Source organism: Talpa occidentalis, unplaced genomic scaffold, assembly GCF_014898055.3.
Source record: "Talpa occidentalis isolate TD23 unplaced genomic scaffold, MPIMG_talOcc4v2.1 talOcc4.9, whole genome shotgun sequence".
Classification (NCBI taxonomy): domain Eukaryota; kingdom Metazoa; phylum Chordata; class Mammalia; order Eulipotyphla; family Talpidae; genus Talpa; species Talpa occidentalis.
Window position 1 is genome coordinate 117197505 of NW_023605305.1, and position 13672 is coordinate 117211176.

The 13672-nt window shown below is 38.7% G+C and overlaps 2 protein-coding genes across 2 annotated transcripts in view; both read left to right on the forward strand.

The window, feature by feature from the left end:
- Positions 1–13672, forward strand: part of LOC119236022 (olfactory receptor 2T27-like) — a 292093-nt gene that overhangs the window by 81378 nt on the left and 197043 nt on the right. The window lies entirely within an intron of this gene.
- On the forward strand, positions 9228–10160 carry LOC119235994 (olfactory receptor 2T27-like). The gene has a single exon (XM_037499605.2). The coding sequence runs from the start codon at positions 9228–9230 to the stop codon at positions 10158–10160; it is 933 nt and encodes a 310-aa protein (XP_037355502.1).

Genomic DNA, 13672 nt, shown 5'->3' on the forward strand with positions numbered 1-13672 from the left:
GTAGGTTTCTGCTGAGAAGTCTAATGTAAGCCCGATGGGAGTACTTTTGTAAGCTTCCTGCTCCCCCGCTCCCCCCTGCCTCCCTAGCCACGTTAAATATTCTTTTCATAGTTGTTTAACTCTTGCTAGTTTCACTTTGCTGTGTCTTTTTGTAGATCTTGTTAATGTAGCTAATCAGGTGTTCATTTAGTTTCATGGAGTGGAGTATTTAATTCCTTTCCTGGGTGTAGGATGTTTTCCTCTACTACTCCCCCATACAGACCCTTTGTGCTTCCCCATGTCTCCTCCTTTACTGGGAAGTTCATTATTCCTATGTTGGCTTTCTTAATGGTGTCAGCTGTCTCTTGAATTGCCTCTTCACCTTTTTTTTTTTTTTTTTTTGGAGAGGATTTACCAGACACAGAGTGGGGAACAGAACAGGCAAACCTCAGAGACTGAGGGGAGCAGTGGGTGAGACAGGAGATGTCTGCTGCGCCATGTGGGTATCTCCCTGGCTGGCCAGGGATCAAAGTCATGCTGCAGAGGCTGTGGATAGCCCCACAGTGCTGTGCTTAACCCCTGCGCCACCAGGGAGGCTCTCCTTGCCACATTTTAACCCATTTTTTCCTTCAATTTTTTCAAGAGAATGAAAATTTGCATTGCTAGATTAAAATACTTAAATAAAGTTAGATGTCTCTCATGGGTGACCAACATTTATATTATTGAGTTATTATGACATAATCTGTATTTTCCCTTTTATTTTATTTTTATAATCAACAATGTTTATTGCAGCACTTTTATTTATTTTTTTCCAGATTCATTCATTTTTATTTTTTATTTATTTATTTTTTTTAAATAATAAATTTTATTTTTATATTCCCCATACAACTGCACATGCCCCATTCTGACCCCAATCCCTCCCCTCCCGGCCCCCACCCCCAAAAAGTGTCTCTGGTTCATAGTTTTTTGTTGATTTTGATTTTCACTTTCTTATAGTTATTCATTTTCCTGATCCCTTATTTAAGTTTTCTAGATTCCTGCTATGAGTGAGACCATCCGGTATTTTTCTTTTTCTTTTTGGCTTATTTCACTGAGCATGATCCCTTCCAGCGCCATCCATGGTGCTGCAAATTGCATGTGTTTATCTTTTTTGAATGCTGAGTAATATTCCATGGTGTATATGTACCACATCTTCTTGACCCAGGCATCTATTTTTGGGCATTTGGGCTGTTTCCAAAGCTTAGCTATTGTAAACAGTGCTGCTATAAACATAGGGGTGCAGGTGCTCTTTGGTATTGATGTTTCTGTGTCCTTTGGGTAAATACCTAGGAGTGGAATTGCTGGATCATATGGAAGCTCTATGTTTAGTAGGTCCAGAAATCTCCACACAGCTCTCCGTAGTGGTTGGACCAGTTTGCACTCCCACCAGCAGTGCAGGAGAGTTCCTTTTTCTCCACATCCTCGCCAACATTTGTTGTTGCTAGTTTTTTTAATATGTGCCATTGTCACTGGTGTGAGATGGTATCTCATGGTAGTTTTGATTTGCATTTCCCTGATGACAAGTGATGTTGAACATTTTTTCATATGCCTGTTGGCCATTTGCATTTCCTCTTCAGAGAAGTTTCTTTTTAGCTCTTCTGCCCATTTTTTGACTGGATTATTTTCTTTGTGTTGAGTCTCATCAGCTCTTTGCAGATTTTTGTGATCAGTCCTTTATCATTAGTGTTGTGTGCAAAAATGTTCTCCCAGTTGGTGAGGTTTCTCTTTGTTTTTGTTATTGTCTCTTTTGCTGTGCAGAAGCTCTTTCATTTGATGTAGTCCCAGCTGTTTATCTTTGCCTTCACTATCACTGCTTTGGGTGATGTGTCTGTAAAGATGTCTTTGATATGCAAATCACGTAGTGTTTCACCTATATTTCCTTCTATGTATTTTATGGTTTCAGGTCTTATGTCTAGTTCTTTAATCCATTTTGAGTTGATTTTTGTGTATGGTCTTCACCATTTTTTTTATATCTTGTTTTTCTCTTTTCTTCTGCCTAGGTGCCTAGTGCATTACTGCTTAAATGACTGATTAAGTCCTGACTTTTATCTATTCTACTTACATAGCTTTTGGAGTGTTCTTGGTTTAATTTATTGAGCCCTTTACATCATGAATTGCCGTTATTTTCTTACAAAGTTTGAATTCCCACACTGAGTTCATTGATTGTTTGTGAGCTCATTTCTTTGTTCTTCTGAATTTTGTTGTATCTCTTTGTGTAGGTCTTCTGAGTCCTCTTGTATTACTTTGACTTGCCTTTTGGAGTTGCTTTTATTATTTTGCTTTCTGAGTTTTCTTCTATCTCTGTCAGTTTATTATAATTCTGAAATCTCTGTCTTATATCTTTTTCATTTAGACTCAGGGTAGTAGTTCTAATCTTGTGATGTCATATACCCTTGGATTCTTGTGCCTATGTGTTATATATGTTTGCCCATATTCTGTTTGAGTTCTCCCTATTTTATTGTTATGTTTAATATTTTTATTAGTATCTTAGGATATTAAATTATTTGACTTGTCCTACAGTTGATGCTATGGTTTTATTTATTTATTTTTTAAGATTTATTTATTTATGCATACAAGAACTGGGGTATAGGCCAGAGGCGTAGGGGGTGGGATAATCACCAGAGACAGAATGGGAGCAGAAAAGGCAGACTGACTGAAATACACTGCTGAGGAGAGTAGCAGCTGAGTCAGGAGCAGTCTGCTGTGCCATGTGGGTTGCTCCCTGGCCAGGGATCAAACTCCTGCTGCAGCTGCGGACAGCTTCATAGGTTGCGTCTTAACTCCCTACTTCACCAGGGAGTCCCTGCTATGGTTTTATTTTACCTTTCTTCCTTAATTACTACCTTTCTTTTTTTTCAGGTCTTTTCTGACTTATTCAAGTGCTCAGATCTATTATGTAGTTGCTTGCAGCTTGGAGGTTCCAGCATTTGTCTGGATAAGTTGATGTTGAGCTGGTTATGTTTATGGTGCTTCTGATCCTTCTGTTCTTATCTAGTTTGTTCAATTTCTTATTATATGAGCGTCATAATACACATGGCCCTCTTTGTTTCTTATTATTTCTTCTATTTTTTTGTCTTTCATTTCTGATATTTTCATTCCAGCCTTCTCCCTTTCTCTGTCATTTTGACTACCAAAATTATCAGTTTATTTCTGTCCTAAAACCTAACTTTTAGTTACATGGTACTTTTCCATTGCCTTTCTAGTCTTTTATTCATGTTTGTTTTCTTGTACATTAGTTATTCTCTTCCTTCTATGAATTTTGGAGTATAGTTCCTCCCATTTCCCCCAAATTTTGAATTTTATGTTAGGTTGTTTTTCAGATGTTTAAATGTTGAATCCTTTCCTTTTCCCTAATGGATATGTGTATTGTCATAAACTTGTCTATTTTTACTTTGACTGCATGTCGAGTTTTCATATGTGGTGTTCCCATTTTCAATAGTGTCAAGTATTTTATCATTCTCTATAGATTTCTTCTTTGATCAGTGGTTATTCAGGCCATAGTTGTTTAATATTCACATATTTGTGAATTTTTTTTAAATTTTTTTTTTTAGATTTTTTTTTTAAAATTTATTTATACAAGCACTGGGTACAGTCAGAAGTGCGGGTGGGTGAGAGAATTCACCCGAGGCAGAGCGGGGAGCAGAGCAGGTAGACTGACAAAATACATTGCTGAGGGGAGCAGCAGGCGGCAGGAGAGGTCTGCGCACCATGTGGGACCCTCCTCAGGTGGCCGGGGAGCAGCTGGGGATCGAACCTGTGCTGCAGAGGCCGCGGGCAGCTTTGCAACCCAGCGCTTAACCACTGCGCCACCGGGAGGCCCACATATTAGTGAATTTTAAGTATTGATCTAGTAATTGATTTCTAGTTCATATTTTTTTTTTGGGAAAGATGTGTGAATATATTTGTCTTTACATATTTTCTATGAAATGTCTTCTGGGCTGATATGTAATCAGCAATGGGGAATGTTCTGTGTGTAAGTGGGAAGAATGTGTCTACTCAATATTTGATTGGCTGTCTTGTGTAATGTAGTCTATGTGTAATGTTTTCTTTGTGATTTTCTTTCTGGATTGTCTATCCTTTGTTGAATGTGTGGCGTTGCAGTTCTCTACTGTTATATTCTGTGTTATTTTCCCTAACCATCAGTTAATATTTGTTTTATATATATGTTAGGTGCAATGAATTTGGTGTATGGATTCATTTTTATAATCTCCTCCCTTAACAAATATATTGAACTTTATATATTTTTCTAATGGTGCCTTAGAAATTTTATGTAATTTTACTCCAATTAGTAGGAAACTAAATAGTCCTAAGCTACATACATTATTATTATTATTTTATTTAAAAATATTTATTGATTTATGCATACAAGAACTGGGGTAGAGGCCAGAGGTGCGTGGGCTGAGAGGATTCACCAGAGACAGAGTGGGGAGCACAACAGGTTGAAATACACTGCTGAGTAGAACAGTGGGCCTGATAGGAAAGGTGTGCTGCATATGTGGGTCACCTCCCTGGTCTGGGATCAAACTCCTGCTGCAGCTGAGGTTTGCTTCATAGTGCTGACACTTAGCCCCTTGTGCCACCAGGGAGGCCCTATATATGTTATTATTAAAAAACATAATAGAGCACTTCATGTGTAAATGCAGACTATTTGTGGCACAACTCAGATCTGTTTCATACTCCTAGTTTGTCTGCATGTTTTACCTTTTCCCATAATTATGATTGATAATGAAGCATATAAAGTTCTAGAGAAATCGATTAGTTAATAATTTTACCACTTGAAATATTTCACCTCACTGCTTTCTTACTGCATGGTTTGTTTGTTTGTTTCTTTAGTTGTTTCACTAGTGAGAGATTGGGGAGCAGAGATGGCAGATTTCCTGAAATACATTGCTAAGGGTAGCAGCTGGCAAAACAAAAGAGATCTGCTGTGCCATATGTGGGTTAGCTCCCTGGCTGGGGATAGAACTCAGGCTGTAGTGGTGTTAGCCTGGAGACTTAACTCCTAAGCCTTCAGTGAAGACCCTGCATGGTTTTTAATTAGAAACCTGTATGTCTTTTCCTTGTCACTATACTGAGGCTATATACTTGCTTAGTTCCTTTGAAGACATTATCTTCATTGTCTTTCAATGTTTTTTTGAACATTACATTCTTAGACTGCAGTGTTTTGCTATGTTTCCTCCTATGAGTCCTTGGAGCTTTCTGGACTGTGTTTTGGTGTTTATTTCAGGACATCTTGGCTTTTTTTCCCCAAGTATTTATTCATTTTCATTTATTCTTTCTCATTGTGGTATTGCAATGATGCATGTGCTATACATTTGAAGTCATCCCATGCTTCTTGGTTGTTATGATTTTCCCAATTTTTATTTATTTTTTGCTCTTTGTGAAATCTTGTATGATATAAGTTCAAGCTGGTTGATTGTTTTCTCAGTTTATGAGTTGACTGTGTTTCCATCTAAGGCTTTTTATTTGTATTAGGATATTTTTAAATTGAAGCATTTTTTCAAGTGTGGACTTCATGTTTGTTCTTTCTTACAATTTCCATGTTCACTTGCAAAGATAACATTTTCATTGTATAATTCATCCATTTGATTCATGAGCATATTATTCATAGTTGCTTTAATTCCTTCTGTGATAATTGAAATCTGTATGCTCTCTGGCTCTGCTTCTAATGCTATGGCCACCTTTGTAATATTCTGTTCAATGAGAGAGATGATGTTGTGGGTAATAGAGACTGAGCTAAGGCCTTGATTGTGATATTTTGTGTAATCTGCATGAAGTTGAGCTGAGTTTAAAGTTTCCATAGTTCTTGGTTCCCCCACATTCAAACACATATAGTGCCCACACATGTGTCTGCATGTTTCTATAAGAACTCCTCCTTATATATATATTGTATCTTCCACATTTTTCGTATGATACACTGTTACAATACTAGAGTTCTGTAGCTATAGTGATGTGGTATGTGTGTGGAGTTGAGCCTATAATCTTAGGTATAATGTTAGGCATTCATAGGCGTTGTGTCTCCAAGTGTGACCTTCAAAAGTGTGTCGTAGTCTTCCCCATTCCTGAGGTGAATGAGCAAAGTGTACTGAGTTGTTGTTGGGGAAACATCCTTCTGTCATCTGGGCTAAGGCTCAGGTGAAAGTCTTCACCTGAGTGTTTCTCCCAAAGTTTTTGCCTTTGCTTCAAAGAGAATGCTCTGTGCTATTTCACACAGGCAGGAGGGAACCTTTCATCCCTCTTCATCTTGAGGACCTGGTGTGGCTCCTGGCCCCTGTCCAAATGAATGAGGTTCCCTCCACCAGCCACGCACCTTCCTTGCAAAGACTGCAGTCACAGGGCTTTTCCCTTTCCATTGGTTCACCTTCACCTTGCAGCATTTCCACCCCAGCTTGTGTGAAAGGCCAAAAATCTATAAAAGTATTTTTACAGAATAACAAGTTAAAAAGTGTAAAATTTTTTATAGCTTAATTTTTGAAATAGCAACACTTTTATGTATCTTTGTTTTAAAATGGATATTTGTTCAATTTTTTGAGCACACATCATTTTTGGAAAGTGTATTCCCTGAGGGAGAGGCTGAACAGTTATGAGGTAGCCATAACCAGTACTTCAGGGTCATGAAGGACGGTACGATAATTGCTACACATTTGCCTCAGGGACCGAGTGAAGTTGGAGATGGTATATCTGATGGCTGAGTGTGCAAGGACACATTGACCCTGGACTTTTGAAGCATTGGCTTCAAGGTATTTATCCTCTCGTTTGGGCAGGCTTTGTGATTCTGATCCTGGAAGAAGTTTGAAATGTATCAACAACACTTCATGAGCAGCATTGATTTTGTTCTTGTGAGTAAGTAGGAGTGTTTTTCTCTGGAAATGTGTGAAGAGGTGTGTTCCCCTTCCAAGCTGATTAATATATAATGCCTATCCTTCATGGAAAATCTTGAAAGTCCTATGTATTAAAATTATTTACACATCTAACAAATATTCACGTTTTATGTCCTCAAAATAAGCAGTTTAGTGTAATTAAAACCATTATTTGTTAAATATTATATAAGAAGGCAATTTCTGATTGAAGTGTTGTTAATCTGTTTCATTTTATTGTGAAATGGCACAATTTGCTAACTCCAGGGTCCAGGGAGTGGCCAATTTTATGTAAGAAAGACACATAATGTGTAATACCAGCTGTCTCTCTCCAAGTTCATAGTCTTACCTGAAAGACATTTTCAACACTCAAGGGACTGAACATGTTGTATTTGCATAGAATTATATGTGCTTACCCCGTGATTTTCTCTAAACACATGCTACTTGTTGGTTTCATTGCTAGCCATATCCTGAATTAAAAGAGATCATTTTCAGGATGTAATTGAGTTGACTACCAGTTAATTTTCTCGTTGGTAGTATTTCATGGGACTCTGTACACAAGCACACGTACATAGATGCATCTATATCTACATGTGTATGTTCCTTTTTGAATGTGTAGCATAATTTAAGTAAACATCAAAATACAAACATTGCATGAACTGTCAGGAACCTGTTTTGGAAATAATTTATTGGTGATTTTGGAAGCCAATAAAGTGTATTTAGAAAAAGTGGCATGTTAAGTTCCTTATAAAGTTCATCTTAATACATCGGTACAAAATTAATTTATCAAATGGAATCATTCCTTAGCTCTCTCTGGAGGCTGAGAAGCTAGTGACTGCCCTGTGTTCTTAGAAATAAGGAAAATTTCAGGCTCCATGAATGTCTTTGTGGGGTGGCAGACTCTACGGTTCTCTTTTAATTCTCACTGTATGCTGTTCATTTCCCTGGGAATGGAAAGGCTGAGGAAAGAGGTGAATTTTGTATGTGGTGTGGTAATGAAGGGCCTTGGAACAACCCCCACTTTGTCTGGCTTATTTAATCTCTAAAAGGTATTTAATTTTTAAAATGCCATGCGTACCTTTATTTATTTAAATGAAATGCGTGCTACTGTATGTATGATAATATTAAATCTACCAAATTCAGCATGGGGATTGTGGATTGTTCATGTATGGATTCCCCCACATAGTCCACATGATTGCACGCCAGGTCTCACTGACCTCCATTTCATCTCTCTGTGGGCGCTGTGTATGTGGGCAGGGACAGCAGGTGTCATTTCTGTCCTGTGTGTTAGAGTTTTGTATATTCAGTTACGTGGCACCTCACAAGGGGCTTTGGATGTTTTTGAACAGCACTGACTCCACTTGTAATAGCTGCTTTCAGCTCTGATTAATACAATGATGTTCTTTTAATGTTAAGATTTTTTGTTCTCATTATAACTTACAATACATGAAAGTTCTTTATTTTGCATCTTTCTAGGAGAAAAAGTAGTTAGTCAGCATTACAACCTGAATATTTTCATTCAGCACAGAATTGAAGCCCACAATAAGCTCAGGAAACTGTGCTTTCTCCTGTCCTGGTCACTTCAGAAGTTGCTTTAAGTTCATGTTGGAGTAAGACATGAAGGAAAGAAAATAAAGGAGAACGGAAATCCCTGGGGATCTTCTATCTTTTTGCTGCTGCTCCCCCATCTGTAGGGCAGTGAGTCCACTTTGCTTCCTGCGCAGAAGCGCATTTCCCATGCTCAGTCTGCTCCCGCCAGGCATGTCTTTGTGCCAACTGCTGATCATTGGGCCTCCTTCCTCCCCAGAGTCACTGTGTCCAGGTCTGCATGCTTTAGTCTTCCATATTCTCCTCCCCAGGCCTCTTGCTTTTTGACGAGATCTGTAAGACTCAATATAACTGTGCAGCTTCACGGAAAAGTCCTATTTAATTACATGTTTGTAAAATGAATCTTCAGAGAAAAAAATAATTTCCTTTTTCCAACATGTGACATATCTAGATTTAATTTGAAGTCATTGTGGAAAAGAAATAATAGATAATTGTTTGCCTTTATTCTGACCCTGGAGTCTCATCCACTTTGTCGGTACATGCTCCATATGATGGATAAGACAGAGGACTAAACAGCTGATCCAAAAATAGCACACAGGACCTGTGAGGAAGAGTCTTGTGTGGTCTCTAAGACAGTTAGTGAAAGACACATATATTATTTTCCTGAAAGAACAAGATGATAAGTTTGGAAATCAGTAGATTTGAGCTATCAGAAAACAGTGTATGATTTTATTTGGTAAATTTTATTATAGACATTGAGGAATATGTTTTTGGAAAAAAATTCACAAATTGCCAAATAGGAGCATGAGCATGGCATGGCTGAGCAATCAGACCTCAGGCAGTGATTTCGTCCTCTTGGATCTGTTCCACGGCACCCGCGTGCCTTGGGTCCTGTTCACACTCACAGTGCTGGATCTCTTGGTGGCCCTGTTGGGCAACACCATAATAATCATCCTCATCTGGGCTGACCCTCTTCTCCACACCCCCATGTACTTTCTGCTCAGCCAGCTGTCCCTCATGGATATCCTCTACATCTGCACGTTTGTCCCCAAAATGGTGGTGGACTTTCTGTCTGGGGACCACCGCATCTCCTTCGTTGGGTGTGGCTTCCAGATGTTCCTCTTCTATGCCCTTGTTGGTGCAGAGTACCTGCTGCTGGCGGTCATGGCTTATGACCGCTATGTGGCCATCTGCCAGCCTCTGCGCTACCCCATCCTCATGCGCCCCAGGGTCTGTGTGCTCCTGGTGCTTGTGACCTGGTTGTGTGCTCTGCTGAACGCCTCGATCCATGCGGTCTATACTCTGACACTCCCCTTCTGTGCCTCCAGGGAAATCCATCATTTCTTCTGTGAGATCCCAGCACTCCTGAAAGTGGTCTGTGCTGACACTTCCCAGTACGAAAAGGGTGTTTATGTCACTGCTGTAATTTTTCTCCTGCCTCCCATCTCAGCCATTCTGGGCTCATATGGAAGCATACTATCCACTGTTCTGGGCATGGGATCAGGCCAAGGACTCAGGAAAACCTTGGCTACTTGCTCATCTCACATGACTGTGGTGTTGCTCTTCTACGGGGCTGCCACCATCAAGTACCTTCTGCCAAAGTCCTACCACTCCCCCAAGCAGGACGAAGTGGTCTCTGTGATCTACACCATCGTAACGCCCATGCTCAACCCCCTCATCTACAGCCTGCGGAACAAGGACGTCACTAGAGCATTTAGGAAAGTTTTCAGAGTATGACAAAGGTGGAGTTTTCTTGTATCTAATGTAAACCCATAATATGTTGCCATTTACTATGAAATTGAATAGAACAGAAAATGTATTTATACGTTCATTTACATTTAACTGTAGAAAATAGATATGTTGAAAAATAGAGGACAAAAACATATAGCTGTGTACCTAATGATGAAATATACCATGTTATTTGTTTACATTTATCATGTAAACTATTGCAGTCAGTAACTCCAGATATTAGAAAATTAATTTAATAGATAAAATGCTTTTCATAAGTAATTATCATATTTACTGTATTTTCAAAATGCACATCTTTAGAAAGAGGAACTCTGATGCCCTTTAGCAAATGTCTGCATAAGGACTACATCTATTTGAAATCTGTCATTGTAAGTGATATAATGTGTGTTTTAAAGTACTTAATTGTTCTTTATTTTAAGATATTTCCCAAAACAATGCTTGCTGTAAAAATTGACCCAGAACTTTGGAGTGAAAATTTATTTCTACATGATTTGTGTTAATGTACAATGTTTAATGTTGTTGAATTTCTAGTTTAAGTAATAAATTACAAAGTATTATTTGTATTTCAGGAATACAACTTAATGATGTACATTCATATCCCTTGTGAAGTGATTACAGTGCATCAGAGCAAGTTAACTTTTAGGGTGTTGCCTCCTGAGTCCTCTTGTTTCTTACCACAACCCCACACCCACTCCTCCTGTGACTGTCTTTCTTTCTCTGTGTCTTATTTGCTTTCACATTTCTATGTGCGTAAACTGATAAGGTATTTGTGTTTTTCGGTTTGGCTTATTTTCCTTGGCATTATTCCCTACACATCCATCCATATGGATGACCTTCCATCTTTTCACATATGACAACCTTCCATCTTGTCAAAAATTGTTTGAGGGTTTTCCATTATACAAACACACACACACACACACACACAGACAGACACACCCCCCTCCTCTGTTGTCCACCCATCTATCATTGGACCCTTAGTTTGTTCCCATTGTGTGTGCTGGTGTGATGAACATAGGTGAATCAGTGTTTTCTTTTCCTTTGGATAAATATGCAGAAGTGGAGTTGCTGGTTCATATGGTAGCTTTAAATTTGTGGGAACTCCATTAGTGTTTCTATACATTTCCAGCAACAGTGCAGGGGTGTCATCTTTTCTACACATTTTTTTTGTTGCCAGCACTTGATATTTCTTTTTTTTTTTTTTTTCATTTTAGTGCTCTCCCCCTTCTCTGCAGAAGAGTCATCCTAGTATGCCCTGTTGGTGCCTGGAGCTCAGATTGTACCAAACCTATATAAGCCATATTTTCCTGAACATACATAGCTATGTTAAAGATTAACTTATATATAAGATGCAGTGAGATATTAACAGAATGACATGGAAATATCTTGCTATTACTATAGTGAACAGCGGATATGGACAAAAGGAAAGACAAAATACATATGATCATTTCAACAGATTGGGCGGCATTTAGCAAGATCCAACATCTTTTATGATAAAAACTCTTAGTACAAAGGGGATAGAAAGAACATGCCTCACTATAATCAAGGCCTTGTATTCAAATGCACAGTTAGCATCATACTCAATGGTGGACACTAAAAGTTTTTCCTGTAAGACCTGGTACATGACAAGGATGGGCACTGTCACCTCTGCTGTTCAACACAATAGTGGCAGTCCTAATTTACATACACTGTAGGTGGGAATGAAGACTGACTGAGTCCCTACGGAAACAGTATGGAGGTTGCTCCAGTCATTAAAAACACATACACCATAAGTGCACCACACTTGCATTCTCAGGTAAGGAATACACAAGGAATACACAAACACTAATTTGAAGGGCTATATACACTTCTATGATCATTGCAGCACTATTTACAATAGCCACATTATGGCAAAACCTAAGTGTCAAATGGTATTTTTCTTTTTCTTTCTGGCTTATTTTGCTGGGCATGATCCCTTCCAGCTCCATCCATGTTGCTGCAAACTGCATGTGTTTATCTGTTTTGAATGCTGAGTAATATTCCATTGTGTATATATACCACATCTTCTTGGTCCAGTCATCTATTTTTGGGCATTTGGGTTGTTTCCATGGCTTAGCTATTGTAAATAGTGCTGCTATAAACATAGGGGTGCAGGTGCCCCTTGGAGTTAATGATTCTGTGTCCTTTGGGAAAATACCTAGGAGTGGAATTGCTGGATCATATGGAAGCTCTATCTTTAGCAGGTTGAGGAATCTCCACACAGTTTGATACTATTGTGATCAAAGGTGTGATTTCAATTGATATGATTTCAAGCTTCATGACTTCATTGACATTTATTTTGTGATTCGATATGTCTTCTGTCCTGGAGAAGGTTCCACGTGCACATTTGAAGGAGGTATACTCAGATTTTTTTTGATGCTATATATGTCTAATAGGCTCATCTGGTCTAATTACTTACGTTAGGCTATTATTTCCTTGCTGATGTTTTTTGTCTGATTTATCTGTTCACTACTGTAGGTGGGGTGTGGAATTCCCCTACCTCTGTGGTGTTGTGACCAATTTCTGTTTTGAAGTTTGTTAACAGCTGACTTATATACTTCAGTACTCCTTTGGTGTCTATCCATATATATTGTCTATCCTTATATATTGATTCTTTGATTATTACACAATGTCCACCCCATCTTTTGATCACTTTTTACAACTGTCACTGCCTTCTTTTGGGTCCCTTTTTCTTCTATGGTTGTTTTCTAATCGTTCTGTTTAAATCTATATTTATCTTTGGAGCACAGATTGATCTACTGGAGAAAACAGATTTTTTTCCTGATCCAAACTTCTGTGCTGTAACTTTTGATTGGCATGTTCTATCTCTCCATGTAGTGTGATTGTTGGTATGTGAGCATTTGCTACTGCCATTTTATGTTTGGTTTTCTGATTCTTGCCGTTTGTATCCTTACTTAGTTTTTGTGTATTTTCATCACATAGATTTAGATATTCGTGCTCCCTGAAACATTGCTTGTAGGGGAAATCCATTGTTTGCAAATTCCTTCAGCTTTTGTTTATCTTAGAGGTATTTACTTCTCCCATGAATCTGAAAGAGAGTATTGCAGGGTATAATATTCCTGGCTTTAAGTTTTTAATCATTGAGTAGTTTGTATACATCATCCCATTTTTCCCTTGTCAGTAGGTTTCTGCTGAGAAGTCTAATGTAAGCATGATGGGATACTTTTGTAAGTTCCTGCTTCACATCCTCACCCTCACCCCTGCCCCGGCATATTAAATATTCTTTTCATAGTTATTGCTTAACTCTTGCTAGTTTCACTTCGCTGTGTCATTTTTCATGCCAGCCTTTGCGCTTCCCCATCTTCATGCGCCCCAGGGTCTGTGTGCTCCTAGTGCTTGTGACCTGGCTGTGTGCTCTGCTGAACGCTTTGATCCGTTTGGTCTATACTGTGACACTCCCCTTCTGTGCCTCCAGGGAAATCCATCGTTTCTTCTGTGAGATCCCAGGGCTCCTGAAAGTGGTC